Raw genomic sequence first — 23,914 nt, forward strand, 5'->3', positions numbered from 1 at the left:
TCTCTAGCAAAGTTATTCATTCTCTGATCACCTCAGTTTACATGGAAAATCTGTGGTGATATGAAATCAGAGGGTCATTTTAGAATGTATGAAAAAAATGAGAAACTTTAAAAGGAAAAGATTTAGTGTAAAGGTTATTATGGAAAATTTGTTAAAAGGAAAAATGGGATGGGGTGGGCAGCTATAAAATTTTTAAAATTTTGAGTTCTAGACTTAAATATAGAGTTCTGTAGAAATTGAAAGGAATCTAGTTAAGTCTTAAGGACTTAACTTAATCCAAGACTTTGTTACATTCACTTTGTAACAAACCCAGTCAACCTAAAATTCTAACTCCTACTTGACCTGTGTCACTTCCATTCACACAGATTGTTCTGGATTGGGCACTTTTGTGGGAAAAGATTTGCATTTTGCTTTGAAGAACATAAATTTTCATAGAAATTATCCTTAGAACATACAAAGTATTTACTTTCCATTCTTAGTCATCATTATTTTGGGTAAGGAAAAGTATAAAATACTTCCTTCCAGAAAAGAATCATTATATTTTAAATTTATTGGAAACATTACTTTTAAGAAAATTTATCCAGAGGGCTGTGACAATAGATGAGAAGGAAAAGGAATATATGGAGACTAATCCTCACAACCGCATGAAATAGTTGATGATGTCCCCATGCTACAGATAGGGAGACCAAGGCTCAGGAAGGTTAAGTAATTGCCTAAAGTGATAGAGCAGAGATTTAAACCCAGATCTATCTGCCTCAAAAGTTTCTTTACATTCTAACATGCTTCCTCCCTCTGTGTTGTACCAAGATATTTTTGAGAGCTCTAATTCAGATTGCTTTAAAGGAGACCCTCTTTGGATCTGAACCTGCATGATTTATCAAGTTAGATCATGATCCGAGGGACTCCCTCACCTGCATATGAATTCTCAGGGTCACTCAAATCCATCTTCTATTGGTTTTCTCTATGGTGTGGCTAAACTCTCCCAATACACTCACATGTGACAAGCATTAGGTGTGTTCAGCACACTTTCCAGAGCAAATTTTGGTCCCCTTAATCTCAGTTCCCTGTAGCAATGGAAAAACTGATATCCCTGAAAAAGAAAAAGATTTCATCTTAGATATCCCACCTGCCTGTTCAAGATAATAGTGTTTCTGGTATGCTACATTCTGATTAATTTGGTCATAAGTACTTTATTTAAAATCAGAATGGTAAGTGCATTATGCAGTGTTTCAAGTAAGCAAACACATAACTTATGTAAGTAAGTCAGAGCTATCCATTAAGATGTGGCATATTTTTTTCTAACGTACTAATGTAGTGGAGTTTCTTTAAGGAGGGAAAATTTTCCTTGATATATGATCACATATGGAAACCATATGGGGGTAGTAACATATTGGTAAATTTGTAATATATATGCCTGCTCTTTGCAGAACATCATTTTCAAATAATGGGAGGCTTCCTGACTTTTATTTACACATATTTTTATTAAAGGCAATTAAGTTTATTTTTAAAAAAGTATTTATTTATTTATTCTGAGAGATAGAGAAAGCATGAATAGGAGGGGGGCAGAGAGAAAGGGAGAGAGAGGATCCCAAGCAGGCTCCACACTGCCAGTGTGGAGCTTGATGTGGGGCTTGAATTCACGAACCGAGAGATTGTGACCTGAGCAAAAGTTCAATGCTCAACTGACTAAGCCACCCAGGCGCCCAGAGGCAATTAAGTTTAAATATGAAATACTCCTCATAATTTTATAAAATTATGGACTGGTTTTTGTCAAAGTATCTTTAGAAGAAAATAACTATGATTTTCTTAGTCTCTTCTTTTTTTCACTACCAGAAGCATTAAAGAATTTTTTTTTTACTTCTCAACATTTAATTTTCTATTCTTTTTCTTTTAGTTTTTTTATTGAAGTTTAGTTGACACACACTGTTACATTAATTTAAGGTGTACATATACTGAAAGAATTATGAATGATTATTAAGATATCAGAAGTACTGAGTTCTCAAATACACTGCTTTTCAGAAAACTACTATTTTTTGCTTTGCCTCTAAATTCATATAAAGATTTCAGTGTTATAAGTTACATTAACCTTTAGGGTTTTTCTTTTATGTTTGGTTTTAAAGTTGGAGAAAATCCAGAAGGTACCGTTTCTGTGAACCAAGTTAAGCAAGAACCCAAAGAACCAGCATTGTCTATGGAAGCAAAAAAAAATTTGGACTGTAAGAAATTATCTACTACATAAATTATTGAAGCTTTTCAGAATTTACAACTTGGGTGACTTATAATGTCATAAAAAAGAAGGTGAATATTATCAAAGCGCAGCATTGTGATAAGTGAACTGAAGACCGGTTCAATGAGCAACTTTGATTTAAAACCGATATGTTTGTTGCCAAGTCCATATTTTTGGAACCTATTTTATTCCTCTTATTTTGTATAATTCTTATGCTTTTTGATTATCTGATAAGGCCAGTATTTCCAAAGATCATCTGAACTTATCCATGACAATATAGTCTGAACACAAATAGTTATCTAACTAATCCCTTGGAAATATCGGATTTGGGTTCTGAAAAGACAAACAAGAACAACAACAAAAATAGTGTGTGAGTTTGTGTGTGTGTGAGTGTGTGTATGTGTGTGGACTTTTTTTAAAGTTATAAAAGAAATTATTTCCTCTTTAAAGTTGTGAAGAAATTCTTTAAATTAGCACGGGGAGAGAATATTTGTAGTCTGTCTCATTAGGAAAGATAAAACCATAGTAGATTTTACATCATAACATAAAGCTCAGTATTCACATCTGTGGAAACTGTAATTGCATTTTGGCTTCTTCCATTATAATTTTTATACTTATAACTACAAACCAATAGCATACTAATAGTTATCTAGTAGAAATTTAAAATGTCTTGGTAAGTACTTAGAGTTTTAATTTGAATTAATCAGATAAGCAACAGAAATAAATGTATATTGCATGGATTTATATAGTATTTTAGGTAAAACACTACATGTGGATAGAAAACTATAGAAATTGAGAGAATTCAGAAAGAATAATAAACTTCCCTGGTGTTGACAGATAATTTGAGGAACTTTTTGATATCCACAAAAGATTTTTTTTTTCCTACTTTGTATTGAAGATTCAGCTCTGGTTAGAAAATAATTTGAGTTGTATTTATTTTTCTATGCCAGAGCTCTTACTGAATTAGTGGTATTAGAATTTATAGTATTTCAAGGTAAGTATTTGTAGTTTAAAATTTAGTTCATATTTAAAACAACTGATGTGTTATATTTGCTTGCTGAGTAAGTATATTTACTTGAAATACTGAATAAGTACTAATCACTGTATTCATTATAAGCTTTTGTTTTCTGGAAGGTTGGTGAACTAGAAATGTCAATTATAAGCTGTCAAGAAATCAATTTAAAGGTTTTTTTCACCCCAGGGACCGTTTGTGGGTATATTTAAGACTTTATTTAAAAGTAATAAGGATTTCAAATGGATATTAATATTTATATTCAAAGTATATGGAATGTAATATGAAATTTAACCTTAATATTTTACATGACTGAATCCTTTTTGGCTTTTCTAAAGTCCAGTCTCCCATTCTTTTTTTTTTTTTTTTTTTTTTTGTTTTTTTGTTTTTTTGTTTTTTTTTTTTATATATGAAATTTATTGTCAAATTGGTTTCCATACAACACCCAGTGCTCATCCCAAAATACCCATCACCCACCCTCTCCTCCCTCCCACCCCCCATCAACCCTTAGTTTGTTCTCAGTTCTCAACAGTCTCTTATGCTTTGGCTCTCTCCCACTCTAACCTCTTTTTTTTTTTTTCCTTCCCCTCCCCCATGGGTTCCTGTTAAGTTTCTCAGGTTCCACATAAGAGTGAAACCATATGGTATCTGTCTTTCTCTGTATGGCTTATTTCACTTAGCATCACACTCTCCAGTTCCATCCACGTTGCTACAAAAGGCCATATTTCATTTTTTCTCATTGCCACGTAGTATTCCATTGTGTATATAAACCACAATTTCTTTATCCATTCATCAGTTGATGGACATTTAGGCTCTTTCCATAATTTGGCTATTGTTGAGAGTGCTGCTATGAACATTGGGGTACAAGTGCCCCTATGCATCAGTACTCCTGTGTCCCTTGGATAAATTCCTAGCAGTGCTATTGCTGGGTCATAGGGTAGGTCTATTTTTAATTTTCTGAGGAACCTCCACACTGCTTTCCAGAGCGGCTGCACCAATTTGCATTCCCACCAACAGTGCAAGAGGGTTCCCGTTTCTCCACATCCTCTCCAGCATCTATAGTCTCCTGATTTGTTCATTTTGGCCACTCTGACTGGCGTGAGGTGATACCTGGTGTGGTTTTGATTTGTATTTCCCTGATAAGGAGCGACGCTGAACATCTTTTCATGTGCCTGTTGGCCATCCGGATGTCTTCTTTAGAGAAGTGTCTATTCATGTTATCTGCCCATTTCTTCACTGGGTTATTTGTTTTTCGGGTGTGGAGTTTGGTGAGCTCTTTATAGATTTTGGATACTAGCCCTTTGTCCGATATGTCATTTGCAAATATCTTTTCCCATTCCATTGGTTGCCTTTTAGTTTTGTTGGTTGTTTCCTTTGCTGTGCAGAAGCTTTTTATCTTCATAAGGTCCCAGTAATTCACTTTTGCTTTTAATTCCCTTGCCTTTGGGGATGTGTCGAGTAAGAGATTGCTACGGCTGAGGTCAGAGAGGTCTTTTCCTGCTTTCTCCTCTAAGGCTTTGATGGTTTCCTGTCTCACATTCAGGTCCTTGATCCATTTTGAGTTTATTTTTGTGAATGGTGTGAGAAAGTGGTGTAGTTTCAACCTTCTGCATGTTGCTGTCCAGTTCTCCCAGCACCATTTGTTAAAGAGACTGTCTTTTTTCCATTGGATGTTCTTTCCTGCTTTGTCAAAGATGAGTTGGCCATACGTTTGTGGGTCTAGTTCTGGGGTTTCTATTCTATTCCATTGGTCTATGTGTCTGTTTTTGTGCCACAGTCTCCCATTCTTAATTCACTTTAATTGTTGCAAGTATACAACATGTACCTAAAGTAAAGCATTGTTAAATTAGACGTGAGTGGAACTCTTAAAAATCCGTGCTCTTTAGATTTATACCCTATTTAATATAAAATTTATTATTTATACCCCTATTTAATACAAAGTTGATATTTAGTTACATATATGATTTTTAATTAGAATAGCTTTTCTTTTTCCTAAGAACTGAAAATATTTGATGTCAGCATTTCAGAGGCAGTCTGCCAAATCTGATTATGTTACTCTAAGTTAAACATAGCTCTTAGTTACCTCAAACCCAGCTTTCTCATAGTCTGTGTGTACATAAAGGGTATAAGTCTGAATTTATAGTTTTATTGCATTTGTAGGTAATATTCTTTTAATTTATTATTTCTAATTTTTATGGAAACTTTTTTCAGGATTTTAAGTAATATTGACTTTTCATTAATGGCAATAGCTTATTATTAAATATTTTACCAATTGAACTATATTCCTTTGGAGACATTCTTTTCTTTTTTGATGTTGAGTTGCTAAGGAGAAATGCTTGTTAAGATACAAACTCTAGTCAGTTACCTGTGAGGATAAGAGATGTTAGAGAGTTCAGACTTTGGCATTTGAACAAGAACAAAGTATAGTTTTAAAATATTTCTCTCACTTCATTCTATGTGAATGTCTCTTTCTGGTACTGTTTTTTTCATTAGGAGGAGGAAAGTTACAGTGCATCCTTCCCACAAACAAAAAACAAAATTAAAAAAGAGCATGAAGGAAGGTTTAAATCCCTAATTGTATACTCTTTTGGTTTTTAGGTAGAAACTGGAACTATCAATATTTTCATGTAAGTATTTCAATGAGTAGCTCTTTAAAAATGGTTTCTAAATTTTTAAAAATTCATTTCCCCTCTAAGTGCATGTTCAGTCACAGTACATCAGTATTGTATTTTAAGGGTGCTTAGCATCGCTTTTATAAAAGTGTGTTTACATATTTTAAATATTTGATTAATTTTTAAATGCACAGGGTGTTAAATACAAGTGCATAAAATTTTCAGTATCTATATTTGGCATTCTCCTAACAGCTCTACAGCAAAGTTTGATATATGCTCTTTTGTGTCCTGTATTACAAGGTGTAATATCTGTAGTAGTAAGTTGGACATTCAAAATAAGCAGTTAGAAATTTATAATTACAGTTGAGCTTTTTTCATCATTGTAGTTTTCATGTTCCAAAGCCTCCCAGTGAATTTTATATATGCTACAGTGAATTATAGATAAACACCACCATGGTGGGCTTTTCCCTCAATAATAATTTTCTCCACAAGCAGTTAACATGCTTAAAAGAAAAAGTTTTTACATGAAGTACCTTGTCTTATCCAAGGTAAATGTTTTCTAAAAGTCACAAAAATGGTAGAAAATGGGATTTGGTCCTGCATTAGAGTTTCTAATTTTGAGGCCCACCAGCTTGTGTTTCATCTTTACATCCTGTCAAAATACTTAATCATGTGAGTATGAGAAAGATGTCATTTAATTTGTACCAGGTTTTTTAAAAAGTTTTAAAATGTGTGTGTGTGTGTATATATATATATATATATATATTGTAACAATGTATAGTGTCTTTGTTATAATGTAATTTTTTCATTAAAAGAATCCTGTGGTTTTTTTTCTTAAATTTGTTAGTTTTCTTTTTAATACTTTTTCTGGGGATAGTGGTAGTTTTGTTCATCTTTAAGATGCTGAATAAACACCTTAAATACCTGAGAACTTTGGCTAGAGATTTATGTTCAATTTGGAACCTGAAAGTTTTTCAGCATAACTACCAGTAACTCCTATTATCATTACAGTAGGTATATATACACATTTAGTACTCTCAGCTCAGCCAACCATCAACATTTTAAAACAATCCCTGTAATATTAGTAATTCTTTTTTTCTCACATCTTGACACTGGACATCTTTAAGTACAGCTTTATATTTTTGGTGTAATGACAGAAGTATGTGATTTAAAAAGGAGAGATCATTAATGTTTTTCCTCTTTGCTTCTTTTGCTTTATTCCTCCCTGCCTATTTTATGGGACCATAGAAAATCTGACTCTCTCCAGAAGGGGCACTCTATTAACTATTCCCCATCAGCTAATTTAGGCTTTAGACATTTTGATTGGTGTATTGCTTTGATATCTAAGTATCAGTAATTCTACTTAATTAATTTAGTTGTAATGGCAAAGCCTTAGTGTAATTTTGCCAAATACATGTTAGCTATGAATACAATCATTAAATACAAATATTCATTGCTCATTGAATTCTTAAAACTTCAGGAATAAATCAGAATTAAAGAAAAATTCGCTAAGGGATTCTAAATTTAAAAAAAATGTTAACGTTTATTCATTTTTGAGAGAGACAATGCGAGCAGGGGAGGGGCAGAGAAAGAGGAAGACACAGAATCTGAAGCAGGCTCCAGGCTCTGAGCTGTCAGCACAGTGCCTGATGCAGGGCTTGAACTCACGAACCGTGAAATTACGACTTCAGCAGAAGTTGGACGCTTAACCAACTGAGCCACCCACGTGCCCCTAAGGAATTCTAACTTTGATTCATTAGAAAAATAAATAGTATGGTTAATGTTGAAAACCTTTGAAAATATTATATGGGTACAAACTTGCAATTAGTAAATACATCCTGGAATTCTAATGTATGGCCTGGTAATTATAGTCAATAATACTGCATTATAAAATTCAGAATTGCTCAGAGACTACATCTAAATTGTTCTCACCACAAAAAGGAAAGAATAATTCTGTGTCATGATAGTGATGTTAATTAACACTATGGTGGTAATTATATTGCAAAATATAAATTACCTAATTGACATATTGTGTACCTTAAACTTAATGTTATATGTCAATCATATCTCAAGAAAATAAAGAATTCTAAAACCACAGTACAAAGTAGGAATCAGATACCAGCAGAGGGTTTTAAAAATATTTTTATTGAGGTATAATTGATATACAACAAACTGTACATATTTAAAGTGTACAATTTAATAAGTTTGGATAAATGTATACATCTATGAAAGCATCACCACAGTTGAGGTAACGAACATATCCATCACCTCCAAAAGATTCCTAATGCCTCTTAGTAATCCCCTTCTCTCCCTGCCTCCCACTCACACTTCACTATCCCCAAACAACTACTGATTTGCTTTCTGTCATTAGAGATCAATTTGCTTTGTCTATAATTTTATAAAAATCATATAGTATGAACCTTTTTATATATGACTTTTGTAACTCAGCGTATATGAGTTGCAAATGTTGCATATGTTTTTTTTTTTTTTTAAGTTCATTTTGAGAGAGATGGAGACAATGTGAGTGAGGGGGGCAGGGAGGAAGACCAAGAATCCCAAGCAGGCTTTACACTGTCAGCACAGAGCCCCAAGTGGGGCTTGAATAGATGAAACCATGAGATCATGACCTGAGCAGAAACCAAGAGTCAGACACTTAACCAACTGAGCCACCCAGGCACCCCCTGTCACTCAGCATAGTTATTTTCAGATTCATCTGTGTCGCAAGATGTCTGAATAGTCCGTTCCTTTTTACTGCTGAATAGTATTCCGTTGTATGAATATTCCATAATTTGCTTATCCACTTACCTGTTGATGGACAGCTGGGTTGTTTACAGTTCTTGGCTATTACAAATAAAGTTGCTATGAACATTTGTATAAAAGTCTTTGTATGAACTTATGATGCTTTCATTTCTCTTGAGTAAATATCTAGGAGAGGAATAGCTAGGTCATATGGTAGGTATATATTTAACTTTTTAAGAAACTCTCAAATGGTTTTTCCAATGTGATTGTACCCCTTTACGATCCTGTCAGTAGTGTATGAGAGTTCCAGCCAATGCTTGGTATGGACAGGCTTTTGATATTGTAGGCATATTACAATGCTGTGTAGTCTAGTAGTATCTCATTGTGGTTTTAACTTCCAGTTCTACAGTCACCAATGCTGTTAAACATCTTTTCATGAGTTATTTGCCATCTGTATATTTTCTTTAGTGAAGTGTCTGTTTGGATCTTTATCTCATTTTTAAATGGAAATGTTTTCTTCTTATGGAGGTTTAAAAAGTATATTCTAGATATAAGTCCATTTTAGAAATGTTATTTACAAGAATTTTCACCTGATCTGTAGCTTATCTTTTCACCGTCTTAACAGAATCTTTCAAAGAGTAGAAGATCAGAAGTTCTTATTGTGATTAAGTCCAGTGTACCTTTTTCCCCCCTTTACGGATCATACTTCTGTGTTGTATCTAAAAGACCTTTGCCTAATCCAAGATTAGATTTTCTCCTGTTTTCATCTAAGAAATTTTATAACTTTTGATTTTACATTTAGGTGCATGATCTATTTTGAGTTAATTTTTATATACATAATACAAGACTTTTTTGGCATATGAATATCCAGTTGTTTCAGCGCCATTTTCTGAAAAGACTGTATTTTTCTATTGAATTAAATTTATACCATTGATGAAAAATCCACTAATCACATACATATAGGTGAATTTCTGGACTCTGTTCTTTTTCATTGATTTATTGTTTATCTCCATGGTCTCAACCAGGGCAATTTTGCCTCTAAAAAACATGGGGCAAAGTCTGGAGACAGTTTAAATTCTCATAGCTAGGGAGATATTGATTTGTGATAGAAGCCAGAGCTTCTCTTCAACATTGTACAATGCATAGGACAGCCTGAACAACAAAGAATTATCTGGCCCAAAATGTATGTAGTACTGAGACTGAGAAGCTCTGGTCCCTCTTGATGCCAATACCACTGTCTTGATTACTATAGCTTTATAATAAATCTTGAAGTCAGGTAATAAAGTCTTTGAACCTTATTCTTCCTTTCAACTTTGTTTTGGCTATTCTTAGTTCTTTGTTTTTCCATGTGAATTTTAGAATCACCTGATCAGTTTCTTTTTTTAAAAAAGCCTGATGGGATTTTGATTGGGATCATGTAGAATATTACAGATCAATTTGGGGATAATTGAAATCTTAATATTGATACTTTGTTTTTTTCTCTGCAATGTTTTAGAGTTTTTAACGTATAGGTCTCACATGTCTTTTATCAGATTTATCACTAAGAAGTTATAAATGACATTGTTTTTTAATTTCAATGTCTTATTTTTGCATTAATATAGAAATAGAGTTGATTTTTTATATGGATCTTCTATCTTGCAACCTTGGTAGCTCATTTATTAGTTTTCATAGCTTTTTGGTAGATTCTTTTAGATTTTCTACGTTGACAGTTATGCTATTTTATATCTTCTTTTCCAATCTGGATGGCTTATATTTCTTTTTCTCAACTGTTATACTGACTAGAACCTAGAGTACAATTTTGATTAGAATGGCTTAGGGTAGACATCCTTGCCTTGTTTCTGATTTTAGGGGAAAAGCATTTAGTCTTTCACTGTTATGGTGTTAACCATAAGTTTTGTATATGTCCTTTTGTCAAATTGAATGAGATTCTTTCTGTTCTTAGCTTATTGAGAATTTTTATTAGGAATGGATATTTGATTTTGTCAGGTGCTTTTCCTGTGTATATTGATACGATCATTTTCCTTTTTTTAGTCTCTCAATATGTTAAGATTTGATTAAATTTTGAAGGGTAAAGGCCTTGTATTCTTGCATTCCTGGAGTAAATCATACTTGTTCATCAGGATGCATTATCCTGTTTTACATATTTTACATATTTCACAAATGTTGGGTTTCATTTGCATTTAATGTTGTTATTGAAATGGTTGTGTTTATGTCTTCACTTCTATCTTTCTATTTGTTCCATCTGTACTTTGTTGTCTTTTTCTGTCCTTTGGTGAAATTGCCCTTTTTTTATGATTCAGTTTTACCTCCTTTATTGACTTGTTAGCTAATTATTGCTTTAGTGTTTATGCTGTACATCTTTAACTATCCCAGTCTACCTTCAAGTAGTATTCCATCATTTAACATGCAGTATAAGAATTTTATAATAATATACTCACATCTTTCCCCTTCTTTGTGCTATTGTGGTCACACATTTTATTTCTATATAGATTACAAACCTGACAATGCATTGTTACTATTTACACTTTAATCAGTTATCTTGTATATATTATTTTTATATATTTTCCTGCTTTTTTGCATTTCTGGTAACTTTTGATTGGATGTCAGACATAACTTTCACCTTTTTCGAGTGCTGGATATTTTTGTATTCTTATAAATATTCTTGAGTTTTGTTCTGGGACACAATTGAGTTTTTTGGAAACAGATTATTCCTTTAATGTTTCCTTTAAACTTTGCTAGGTAGGACCAAGCAGCATTTAATCTAGTGTTAATTTTGTCTCACTATTGAGGCAAATCCCTTGTGAGTACATTGCTTTTGAACTAATGAGGTTTTCTACTCTGGCTGGTGGAAGAGGTATTCTTCTGAACCCTATGAACCTTAGAGAGTTGTTCCCAAATCCTTTCAGGTTGTTCTTTTCTCTAGTCTCAAGTAATTTCCTTATACTCATGCACTGATCATTAGTATTTTGAATGCTAGGGAGTGATTTCTGCAGATCTCTGGAGTTTTCTATATAGCTCTCTCTTCTCCAGTACTTTGTCCTACAAACTTTAGCGGCTTTGGCCTTCCTTGATTCCAAGTTTTATCTCCTCTGCCCTGAGAGGTTCTGCCTGGTTTTCTACCCCATGTGCCGCAGCCTGGAATCTCTTTGGACAGCTCTCTGGGATAACATAGGCCTCATCTCATCTGTTTTATATCTCTCAGGGATCACTGTCCTCTCTCATCATGTGTAACATTTTGAGAATCATTGTTTCATATATTTTATCCAATTTTATAGTTGTTTCAGGCAGGAGGATAAATCTGGTTACTTTTACTCCAGCTTGACTAGATACAGAAGTTCTCCAGACAATGTTGATGCCATGTCACGTTTGGGTTTCTGCAGGAGCAGTAGAGTTGGGAGAATGAGTAGGAGGTTATGAGGGAAGCGCAAGGATAGGTTACAAGATGGAGTAAGGTACAACAAATCTGAGTGAGACAAGTAGGTATATAATTGTGGAATTTAGGGTATAGGATTGGTCCAAAGTAATCTCCAGAACTGTCTGATTGTATAAGGACCACCTTTGATAGTATAGTTTCCAGTCTTCACTGCCATGGCTCCACCACTCATGATTCAGCCTTCTTTAGGATGTAGGCCATGTAAGATACCAAAATGAATGATTTAAAAGTTTACCTTACTGGAACGTAGTATCTATTACATGAGATATATAACTTTATACAAGATAGAAAATGGTAAATTTGAGGGGTGCCTGGGTGGCCCTGTTGGTTGAGTGTCCGACTTTTGCTTTTGGCTCAAGTCATGATCTCACAGTTTGTGGGATCAAGCCCCATGTTGGGCTCCACATTGACAGCATGGAGCCTGCTTGGGATTCTCTCCCCCTCTCTGTGCCCCTTCCCCATGCTCACACATATTAACACATGAGCATACTCTCTCTAAGTAAATAAACTTAAAAAGAAAATGGTTAATTTGATCATAGGAATATGGATAAAATTATATAAGAGTGAAGAAGAAGATGGGACACCTTGGTGGCTCAGTTGAACATCCCACTCATGATTTCAGCTCAGGTCATGATCCCAGGGTCATGGGATCAAGCCCCATGTTGGACTCACACTGAGTGTGGGGTCTGCTTAAGATTCTCTCTCTCTCCCTCTGCCCCTGTCTCCTGCTTGTGCTCTCTCTTTCTCTCTCAAATAAAAATAAAATAAAATAATTAAGAAGAAGGTGACGACATTACTTACAAGGAAGAGAACTGACATTTCAGTAAACACCAGACGTTGTACTTGGTGCTTTACATTGTTTGGTTAAAGCACTTGGCATTTCACCTGGCATAAATAGTTTCTTATTATTGTAGCTTGGACTGGTGGTTAAGAGCCTGTGCTCTGAAGTCAGACAGATTGGAATCCCGCTTCCTCTTTATTAGCTGTGTAACTTTGGACAAATTACCTGAACTCTCAGTTTTTAGTATTTTTCTTTCCTCTGAACGAATGGTAGTAGTAGCTACTTAATTGAACTGTTATGAGGGTTTAATGAATTAACCTATGTTGAGATCTTAGAATCTGTAACAGGCCACTCAGTATATGTTCCTTTTTATAATTAATATTAACAAGGAAATTTTAAATGCTGAAAGGTAAACATTATCCTTATTCTCAGCGATGGTGTCTGTTAGGTAGCATCTTTGGCTGTGTGCAACAGAGACATGATTATGATGGTTTAACCAAATAAAGAGATCTTATTTTTTTATGAAACCAAATCTGAGGACATTCTCACCAGGGATGTATGGTGGTTCCATAGGCTACCAGGAACACAGCAACCTTTAATATTTTCATATGAGCATCTCTAATGTGACTTTCATCTACATACTTGTTGCTTTTTTGTCCATGGTGGTTGTTCCACCTCCAGCATTGATCAGAGTTCAGACAAGAAGAATGGAATGAGCAAAGGGCCTGTGCTGGGTGAATGAACCAAAAGTCTTTCTTAGGAGACCCGTCTGCGACTTCCCCTTTTATCTTATTGGTCAGAACTGTTATATGACCACCCTGGTTACAGAGGATGCCAGAAAATGTAATTCTTTTAAAATTTGGGCACCAGTCCAAGAAAAAATATATTTTAGTAAGACAGAATTCACTCAACTATTGTTGAGGCCACTAATGGTGACTCCCACAAATTGGAGAACTATAATTCAGAAATTGAATAACTTGCTTGAGGTCATTAAACAACTATTAAGTGATAATATTGGTAGCAAGGTCTGTCCAGTACCATTCCACATTCCTTTTGCCACACAGTCCGGAAAACAAGTGATCTTTTCATTATAGAATCTTTGAGTTGGATCTTTAATGACAGGATATGAACATGAGATTAAAGTGCAGATGTCCAGAATTCAAGGCGCAAGTAGATGGAATTATATAGCTCATTGGGAGTATATTTTAAAGTTCATTTTGATCAGAACTTTAAGATTCAGTGAAGGAATGAAGCTGGGATAAAGATTGGAATGGTAAGAGAGGTTAAATGGTAGAAATTCTAGAAGGCCAGACTAAGAATTTTACGTTTTGCTTAGCGTGTGTTACATTTAAAGTCTTATTGAAATGATTCATTAAAGGAGTCCATTGAGTCAAAAAGCTTTCCTAAAATCTGGGTGAAACTTTAAATGTTACAGATTTCTGAAAGTAGATATGATGACCAAATGGAAGTGATAGAGTAATTTTTTGATGACTATAATAAAATTGTATAATAAGTTTCTGGCCGTGACTTGCATCTATAATTGCTTTATAGAAGCTGTTGGGTTTTTTATATTTATATTCTACAAAGACACTCTAAAATCTTAAACATGGACATTCATTCATTCAACAAAACAGACATACTTCCTGCCCTTTTGGAGCTTACAGTCCAGTAGAGGGAGATAGATAATAAAAAATAAACATAGTAAATAAGTATATATAAACATAAGCTCATTATATATATATATATATATATGTATATATATATATATTTATATGTAAGTAATATATATTATTTATATGTAAGTATACGTATATGTAAGTATATATATATATATTTATATGTAAGTATGTTATATGTATATTATACACTTATATGTTAGGTTGACAGGCTCCATAAAAATGGAGCAGGGAAAGAGGCAAATATGGGGTTAGTATGGTAAGAGTTACAATTTTAAATAGGACAACCAGAGTGGGCCTCATTGAGAAGGTACATGCAAGCAAATTCTTAGAGTAAGAGTCATGCAGATACCGTGCAGAGTAGTGCAGTAAGAGGGAACTGCAGGATTGGGAAGTGCTTGCTGTGCCTTGAGGTCAGCAAGAAGGCTAATGTGTCTGGAGTGGAGTGAGCAAGTGAGAGAATACTGGGAAATGAGGTCAGAGAGGTAATAGGGAATCAGATCATGTAAGGTCTTACAATCCATCATAAAGATTTTGCCTTTTACTTTGCGTGGAAATGGGAAGCCACAGCATGTTTTGAGCAGAAGAATGACAACATAATATGACTTACCCTTTAAAAGGATCATTTTGGCCATTGTGTTAAGAATACTTTATAGTTTGTCTCTCTCTACTAAATTATAAAATTCAGGGTTAGGGATCTTTGTCTTTTTTTGCTCATTGATCTATGACAGTGGCAGATGCTTAGAAAATATTTTTGAATGAATGACCATCCACATTTAAGATTTTAGAGTGTCCTTATAGAAAATAAATGGAAAACAACCTAAAGAGAGAAGGGAAAGTTGTCAAGGGGAGAAAATTGCTGAAGAAATGTCTTTGAGTAGCAGAAAGGAGATGGGATCTAGTGTTCAAATAAAGGGTTTGACTCTAGATAGGACCATGGATACCTCATCTGCGGGTGGATGACAAGGGAGACTACATGGGTAAAGATGATACTACTGTACAAGTGACAGTCTGTGGAAATCTCTTTTGATTGCTTCAATTTTCTCAGTAAATAAGAAGCCAGGCCCTTAGGTAACTGTGAATATGGGTATGTTGGGGGGAAGTGTGTTGGGGAGAAAAGCTAGTATGAGAGTAATTAGGCAAATGAAATATAGTATTATTAATGGGTCTACTTGATTAAGGGTTCACTTAAAGTTCATGTCCATCAATTGAAAATCAGATTAGTCAGCATGTTTATGTGTTTTTGTCCAATCATAATCAACAGTGGCTGAGTGTTTATTGAGAATCAGACACTGTGTTACCTGTTGGTTATACAAAAGATTAATAAAACCCAATCCCAGCTCTATGGGGGCTTACAGTGTAGTGGCAGACAGTTTTTTAATCAATTTGTAAAATGGTGTGATAAGTACTATCATTTCAAACAAAGGAAAAAACTTTGTAAATCAAAGAAGTTCCAAAGTGAACAATTCAGGTTATGGAAGGAACAACAGATTAGTCTAAGAAGGCAAAATATTGTGAAAGAATCACTTTCAAAGTGTTACTTCCTAGTCTCCAATCAAAAAGGTGTTATGTATAAACTTTGTGTAATTCCAATCAGATCTTCTGCTTTGAAACTTAAACTGGATCCCAGAACTCCTAATTATTGCTCCTCTGATATCCCCTGTGAAATGCTAAGACTATCCAGATAGTATTCTCCCTTACCACAGGAAGCAAAAAACTCAGTTTTGCTTTATCAACAGGTTATTTTGGAGGTATTTTAAAGGAGCCAGCATTTGACGGTCATGGAGGTCTTATCAAAATCTGGTCACCTTGGAAACAGCATGCTTTTCTGAGGCCCTTTGAGCCTCCTACACAGGGTCTCTCCAATAACAGTGGTAAGGTAAGTTCATGTTGGGTTTGAGCTCTGATTTCTAATTTTTTTATCGAATACTCCAAATGCTTAAGTTTGTTTTGTTTAGTTTGAGAGTAGTGTCTAGGAATAAACTCCATTTATTGATAATGTTTGAAAAACTTTTATTTGGTAGAAATCTGCATTATTACTGTCAATACTGTTTGTCCTGGTAATTTCTTCATTGTGCATCTATTAAGAGGAAGTTCATAGGGATAAAAATGGGTGTAAACTTGTAGGTTCAGAAGGTTTCTCTTCAAACTGGCATCCTTTGGAAAAACTGTCTCAAGTCATTTATGAAAGTTTAATGAGAACTTTGCCCACTCTTGTTTTATCTTGTCCGTGAGGGTCTGGTTCTCTTTAGGAGAGGGTCCCTAAGATTCAAGGTTCACATTTGACTATATATTATCAGACTCATAGGTTTATCTTTAGTCTGGTTCTATAGCCATTCTGGGCTGGACTCCTGCATCTTATATGTATTTATACTAGAATCAAAATGTGTCTTGTTTACTTTCTTTTATTTATTTTTATTTTTTTAGATAGAGTATGTGAGTAGGGAATAAGGGCAAAGGGAGAGAGAGAGAGAATCCCAGGCAGGCCCCCCCCCCCCCCCCCCCACTGAGAATGGAGCCTGATACTGGGCTCTATCCCACCTCATGAGCTGAGGTGAAACCAAGAGCCCAACACTCAACTGACTGAGCCACCCAGGCGGCCTGTGTATTACTTTGAAAATGATAAAAGGATTATTTGGAATTAGAATTGTTTTTTGGGGGAACTTCTCATATAAACAAAATTGTTCTTTTGGGGACGTACTTTGAAGCAAAAAGAAAGCAATATCTCAAATATACAGTTGTCTACATTTTTTTAATGTTTATTTGTTTTTGAGAGAGAGAGAGAGAGAGAGACAGAGCATGTGCGGGGGAGGGACAGAGAGAGAGGGAGACACAGAAGCAAGCTCCAGGTTCCTAGCTGTCAGCACAGAGACTGACATGGGGCTCGAACTCATGGACCATGAAATCATGACCTGAGCTGAAGTCGGCCACTCAACCAACTGAGAGCCACCCAGGCGCCCCTACAGTTGTCTACATTTTAAGAGGAAACTTCCAATATAGTCAAGAGATTATGAAATTGCCTCCTTAAAAGATTCTTTGGTAAAGGCAAGAAAAAAATGTGAAAAATTTAGAAATATCTTCTCTAGATCCTTTCAAATCACAATTTGAATATGATGTCCTTGATTGTTCTATTTCCTCATCCTGTGTTCCTGTTTCCCTCTGTACTGTCTCTCCTTCTAACTTTTTCTCCTTCCCTTCAAAATACCCCATAAGGATATAGTCTTGTTTGTCTAAAAGAGAAAGATCACTCTGTTTAATGTAAGAAATACCCCTTTCATTTTTATACTTCAAGTATTAACAGTTACTGGCATTTTAATCAAAGAAATCAAATTGTCTAGGGGGCCTAAATTAATCTTTAAACCAGCTGTAATGACTGACTCTTCCTCCTGCTTCCTCACCCTCTCTTATGTGCATGTATTTCAAAATAGGTTTTCTTACATCTAAACTTTCCCCTGTCTTTAAGTAAGGAAAGATAATTAGTCTTTTCCAATGCTAATTTTGTATTTGACTAAAGTTGGCTCCCTCTCATTTTTAATTCATATTCCTTTTCTTCTTTTCCCTCCCTAGGGAAACATTAGAGATTGACAAAAAAAATTATTCTGTCATTATGTACTCAATCTAGAAATATCTAATGAATTTCTACAATAGAAAGAAAAATTATTAAACTGTTTTCTGTTTCTTTAAAATTGCTTTTGGGGCGCCTGGGTGGCGCAGTCGGTTAAGCGTCCGACTTCAGCCAGGTCACGATCTCGCGGTCCGTGAGTTCGAGCCCCGCGTCGGGCTCTGGGCTGATGGCTCAGAGCCTGGAGCCTGTTTCCGATTCTGTGTCTCCCTCTCTCTCTGCCCCTCCCCCGTTCATGCTCTGTCTCTCTCTGTCCCAAAAATAAATAAACATTGAAAAAAATAAAAAATAAAAAAAAAAAAATAAAATTGCTTTTAAGAGGGGCTCCTAGATGGCTCAGTCAGTTGAGCGTCTGACTTCGGCTCAGGTCATGATTTCCTAGTCCGTGAGTTCAAGCCCCGTGTGGGGCTCTGTGCTGACAGCTTGGAGCCTGGGAGCCTGTTTCGGATTCTGCGTCTCCCTCTCTTTCTGCCCCTTGTCCACTCATGCTCTGTCTCTCTCTCTCTGTCAAAAACAAACATTTAAAAAAAATTGCTTTTAAGAGATATTTCTGGTTAAAACTAAGAAAAGAAGAAAAAACTTGTTGCTTCCAAGATGAAAGGCTCTGAACCAGGATTTAAAGGGTTTTTATTATAATTTCATTTATGAATACAAAGTTTATATATTATACAGAAAATATTCATAAAGTATTCCTGATAGAATGAGTTAATCATATTGGTTTAAAGGATTGAAAAACAATTATCTTCCTGACTTTAATATATGAAATTAATGCCAACACAGTATGCTAGTTATACAGGAAGATTGAATATCTCATAATTTAAACTTTATATATTTCTTACATTGTTTCTTTTTTTTCTAATCTTACATTGGTTTTATGGGACAAATTATTATTATCATTTCTATAAATTAAGTTTACAAAAATTTAGATTCATGATTAGATAAAATTGTAATGATGGATATCTTTAAAAAGTTTATAATCTCAAGTTATTTCTATAATATCAAAATTCTTGGGATGCCTGGCTGGCTGAGTCAGAAGAGCATATGGCTCTGCATCTCAGGTCATGAGTTCAAACCCCATGTTAAGTGTAGAAATTACTTAAATTAAAAAAAAAAAAAAACTTAAAAAAAACTTTAATATCAGAGTTCTTAAGAACTTTATACTTAACTAAAATTTCAATTTCTAGTTCCTCAGCTAACTTAAAAACCTCACACAGGGGCACCTGAGTGGCTTAGTCGGTTACATGTCTGACTTCGGCTCAGGTCATGATCTCACGGTTGGTGGGTTTGAAACCCGCGTCGGGCTCTGTGCTGACAGCTCGGAGCCTGGAGCCTGTTTCGGATTCTGTGTCTCCGTCTCTCTCTGCCCCTCCCCCACTCGTATTCTGTCTCTGTGTGTCTCTCAAAAATAAATAAACATTAAAAAAAAAAAAACCTCAGATAAAGGTTAAACTGAGTTAATGGATACATAGGCTTTGAATACTTGGACAAAATCTAAAGAAAACAATGAGTGACATTGGTCACTAAACAGTTATATTTTACTGTTATTCTTCTTTTTAAATTTTAATGTTTTATTTTATTTTTGAGAGAGAGAGACAGAGTACAAGTAGGGAGGGGCAAAGAGAGAGGGAGACAGAATCTGAAGCAAGCTCCAGGCTCTAAGCTGTCAGCCCAGAGCTCCATGCAGGGCTCGAACTCGTGGACTGCGAGGTCATGACCTGAGCTGAAGTCAGATGCTTAACGGACTGAGCCACCCAGGTGCCCCTTTATTGTTATTCTTATCTATTTAAAAATAGATATAGATTGGGGTGTTTGGCTGGTTCAGTTGGTAGAGTAAGTGACTCTTAATCTCGAGATTCTGAGTTCAACCCCATGTTGGGCCTAGAGCTTACTTCTAAAAATTGAAAGGAGGAAGGAAGGAAGGAATAGATTTATAGGACATGAAAATATTTTTGGATTTTGTTATATACATAGTTTCCTTAAAATTCATAAAGACAATATGACAAACATGCTCATTAGAAAAATAACTATGCGGGGCGCCTGGGTGGCTCAGTCGGTTAAGCGGCCGACTTCGGCTCAGGTCATGGTCCATGAGTTCGAGCCCCGCGTCAGGCTCTGTGCTGACAGCTCAGAGCCTGGAGCCTGTTTCAGATTCTGTGTCTCCCTCTCTCTGACCCTCCCCTGTTCATGCTCTGTCTCTCTCTGTCTCAAAAATAAATAAAACGTTAAAAAAAAAAAAATTAAAAAAAAAAAAGAAAAAACTATGCTAAGTGAAATTAGTCAGAGAAAGACAAAAATCATATGACTTCACTCATATGAGGACTTTAAGAGACAAAACAGATAAACATAAAGGAAGGGAAACAAAAATAATATAAAAACAGGAGGGGGACAACAGAAGAGACTCATAAATATGGAGAACAAACAAAGGGTTACTGGAGGGGTTTTGGAAGGGGGTATGGGCTAAATGGGTAAGGAATCTACTCCTGAAATCACTGTTGCACTATATGCTAACTAATTTGGATGTAAATTTTTAATTTTTTTTTTTCAACGTTTATTTATTTTTGGGACAGAGAGAGACAGAGCATGAACGGGCGAGGGGCAGAGAGAGAGGGAGACACAGAATCAGAAACAGGCTCCAGGCTCTGAGCCATCAGCCCAGAGCCCGACGCGGGGCTCGAACTCACGGACCGTGAGATCGTGACCTGGTTGAAGTCGGACGCTTAACCGACTGCGCCACCCAGGCGCCCCAATTTGGATGTAAATTTTAAAAAATAAAATTAAAAAATAAAATAAAAAAAACTAAGTAATTCCTCATTTTCTGTCTTCTAGTTTTGTCTAGGGAGAAATAAAAGTTGATCACATAGGTTAAATGGAGAAAGTAAGACTATATTCAGTGTAATTACAGAGAGATATTTGTTTCTTAAAGAAATTTTTGCACCTAGGAGGATACATTGATAGGATGCTGAAATGGCCTTCTAAAAGCAGAGCTTCAGCATTAACTCAGAGGCAGCATTCTGAAAGGGTGGATACCATCCTTGAAGAGGTAATATATGCATAAATCAGAGACCTCTGTATAGTGCTGTGTTTCCAACAGGAAGAATACATAGGTCCAGTAACCATGGGACAGAAGCAGGAGTAGCCCCATTTACCTTAATTTCCAATGACACACTGGGAGATTTTGTTTCCCATCCTTTTAATTCTGGGCTCTGTAGGTTTGGAGGTCCTGGTCCCCAAAGCGAGCATACTCTTGCCAGGGGGAACACAAAGTTTTTATTCAACTATAAGGTAAGGCTGCTGTCAGTGCACTTTAAAGTCCTTGTATCCAGGCACCAACAGGTAAGAAGAGGCATCAGCATACTGGCAGGAGTGATCAACCCAGATCAGCAGAAGGACTTAGAGCAGGGGGACTACACGTGGAGCCTAGATGATCCATTTGGACACCTTTTGGTCCTCCTGTGCCCCATTGTAACTGTGAATGGATGCATGCAGCAGTGTCTGCACAAGAACAAAATGGTCACTCAGTCCTCTCAGGAATTAAAATTTGAGTCATAACACCAGCAAGGCTCCAAGACCTGGTGAGGTAATACCTGAGGGTGAGGGAAATTAGAATAACTCCTGGAAATGGGAGAGCATGAATACCAGTTTTAGCTCCAGAGATCAACTGCAGCATCAGAGGTTCCTTCTGAGCATCAGAGGTTCCTTCATTTCAGGAAGATGGGCCAGAAGAACTATGGGAGACTGGCAGTCTGACCTGTGGGGAGAGATAAATCTATTCAGCATAAGAGGTAGGCCATGGCAGCAATGAAAATGAGCCCTCAGAGCTCCTGCTGCAGATGGAGTGATTAATAAGTGGCCCCAGCTGCTGCTCTGGATCTATCATGGTGCCTGTGCAGAAGCTATGCTTCTCACAGGCTGCTCTCAGCCAATGACTGGGCATGGCAAAGGTACTAAGATGGTCCCACTTCTGTGAGGAGGACTCTGATGGGTAACATGACTTGAGTTTTCCCCATCAGCCTTGTAGACTTTACGCAATACTAATGGGGCCCGTGCATTGAAAAACTCAAATTAGACCCCCAAAACCTCATAAATATCTTATCTTTGTCCTTCCTCCTCAGACACACTGCTAAGATCTGTCAAAGTAGTATTCTCCTTACTATAATAAGCAAAAAACGTAGCTTTGCTTTATCAACAGGTTATTTGGTGGTATTATTAGGCAGATGGCATTCAACAGATGAAAAGGAGCCATCATTCAGAAAGCAGAGAGAAGATCTTCACAGGTAGGAGGAACAGTAAATGCAAAGACCTTGATGTGGAAAAAAGGTATTTAAGGGCAGAAAGCAGAGCAGTGTGGCATTAGCTTAGAGGCAATAGAGAAGATGGTGTGGAGTCAGTGGTAATCATAGTGTCAATTTCATTCTGAGTAAAACAGAACCTATTACAGGATTTCTACTGGAGAAGTGATATACCTGGGTTTATATGTTGTAGAAGAATATGTTATACAGGGACATGAATGGAAACAGGGAGAGCAATAAGGAGGTTATTAGAATGGCACACACATGAGAGCTTAGGTGATTTGCATCTAGAGTGATAGTGATACAGGAGGCAAAGAGAAATGGAAAAATTCAGGATATATTTTGGAGATAGAATCATCAGGACTTGCTGATTGGTTGGCTGTTGGGGAGGGCATGTGGGGATGTGTGTGAAGGAAGGGAAGGAATGAAGAATGATTCCAGCCAGGGTTTTACCTATGAGCGACTGTGTGAATGAATGGTAGTATATTTTACTGAGTTGAGGAAGACTGATGGGAAAGAATAGACTTGGAAGAGAAAATCAAGAGCTCGTTTTTGAACCTAGTTAGTTTTGACTTCCAAATGGAACTGTTGGCACTTACAGATACAACTCTAGATGTCAGGATTGGACATAAACATTTTTGTGATTTATCAACATATAGATGGTAATGAAAAACTAGAGAACAGAGAGATCACCTGAGGGGAAAAAAAATGCAGATAAAGAAGAGAAGAATGCCCAGGATCTAGCCCTGAGGCCCTCCAACATAAAGGTTAGCTAGAGCAGGAAATATGACTAAGAAGTTAAAAGGAATACCACGAATGCTTAGAACTGGTCAGTTGAGTCCACTTTGGAACCTGTGAGGAAATGTCAGGGCAAGAAGTATCTCAAATTAGATTAGTTGCAAATTAAAGCAAATTCTCAGTCCTTTAGTTAACAAATACATATTCAGTGTATTATAACAGTGGTGTTCAAAAGACATTACAATATAAGGTGGTAAACCCTTAATATACCAAGTATATGTGTAACGCTCCCCTACAAGTGAGGGATATCAGATCTCTAGACTTGATTATAAAAATATTTCAGAAAAGTCTTTCTGCTTTCTATCTAGTCTTTTTAAAAGCAACTACCTGGGGACGCCTGGGTGGCGCAGTCGGTTAAGCGTCCGACTTCAGCCAGGTCAAGATCTCGCGGTCCGTGAGTTCGAGCCCCGCCTCGGGCTCTGGGCTGATGGCTCAGAGCCTGGAGCCTGTTTCCGATTCTGTGTCTCCCTCTCTCTCTGCCCCTCCCCTGTTCATGCTCTGTCTCTCTCTGTCCCAAAAATAAATAAACGTTGAAAAAAAAAAATTAAAAAAAAAATAAAATAAAAGCAACTACCTGAAAAGATCAATTTTTGTTTTTTTTATACATTCAATTTTAGGTTTAATAAACATTAAACTTTTTTTTTTTTAATTTTTTTCAACGTTTATTTATTTTTGGGACAGAGAGAGACAGAGCATGAACGGGGGAGGGGCAGAGAGAGAGGGAG

At 36.0% G+C, this 23,914-nt stretch overlaps 1 protein-coding gene across 27 annotated transcripts in view; it reads left to right on the top strand.

Moving 5' to 3' along the window:
• Positions 1-23,914, top strand: part of CARF (calcium responsive transcription factor) — a 101,083-nt gene that overhangs the window by 53,728 nt on the left and 23,441 nt on the right. For 12 of the 27 annotated variants that reach the window (XM_086719325.1, XM_086719322.1, XM_086719334.1 and 9 more), the window contains 2 exons: positions 2,121-2,216; positions 5,838-6,690. In XM_086719325.1, coding sequence (XP_086575451.1) covers positions 2,121-2,216; positions 5,838-5,983 — 242 coding nt within the window. In that variant the 3' untranslated portion in view covers positions 5,984-6,690. Of the gene's footprint in view, positions 1-2,120; positions 3,606-5,837; positions 6,691-16,219; positions 16,360-21,041; positions 22,227-22,291; positions 22,758-23,914 lie in introns of those variants that run through there. The other 15 variants (XR_015255446.1, XR_015255449.1, XR_015255450.1 and 12 more) reach the window with 10 other exon arrangements.

Source organism: Puma concolor, chromosome C1 (assembly GCF_028749965.1).
Source record: "Puma concolor isolate L17-30 chromosome C1, mPumCon1.1.hap2, whole genome shotgun sequence".
In the NCBI taxonomy this organism is placed as follows: Eukaryota; Metazoa; Chordata; class Mammalia; order Carnivora; family Felidae; genus Puma; species Puma concolor.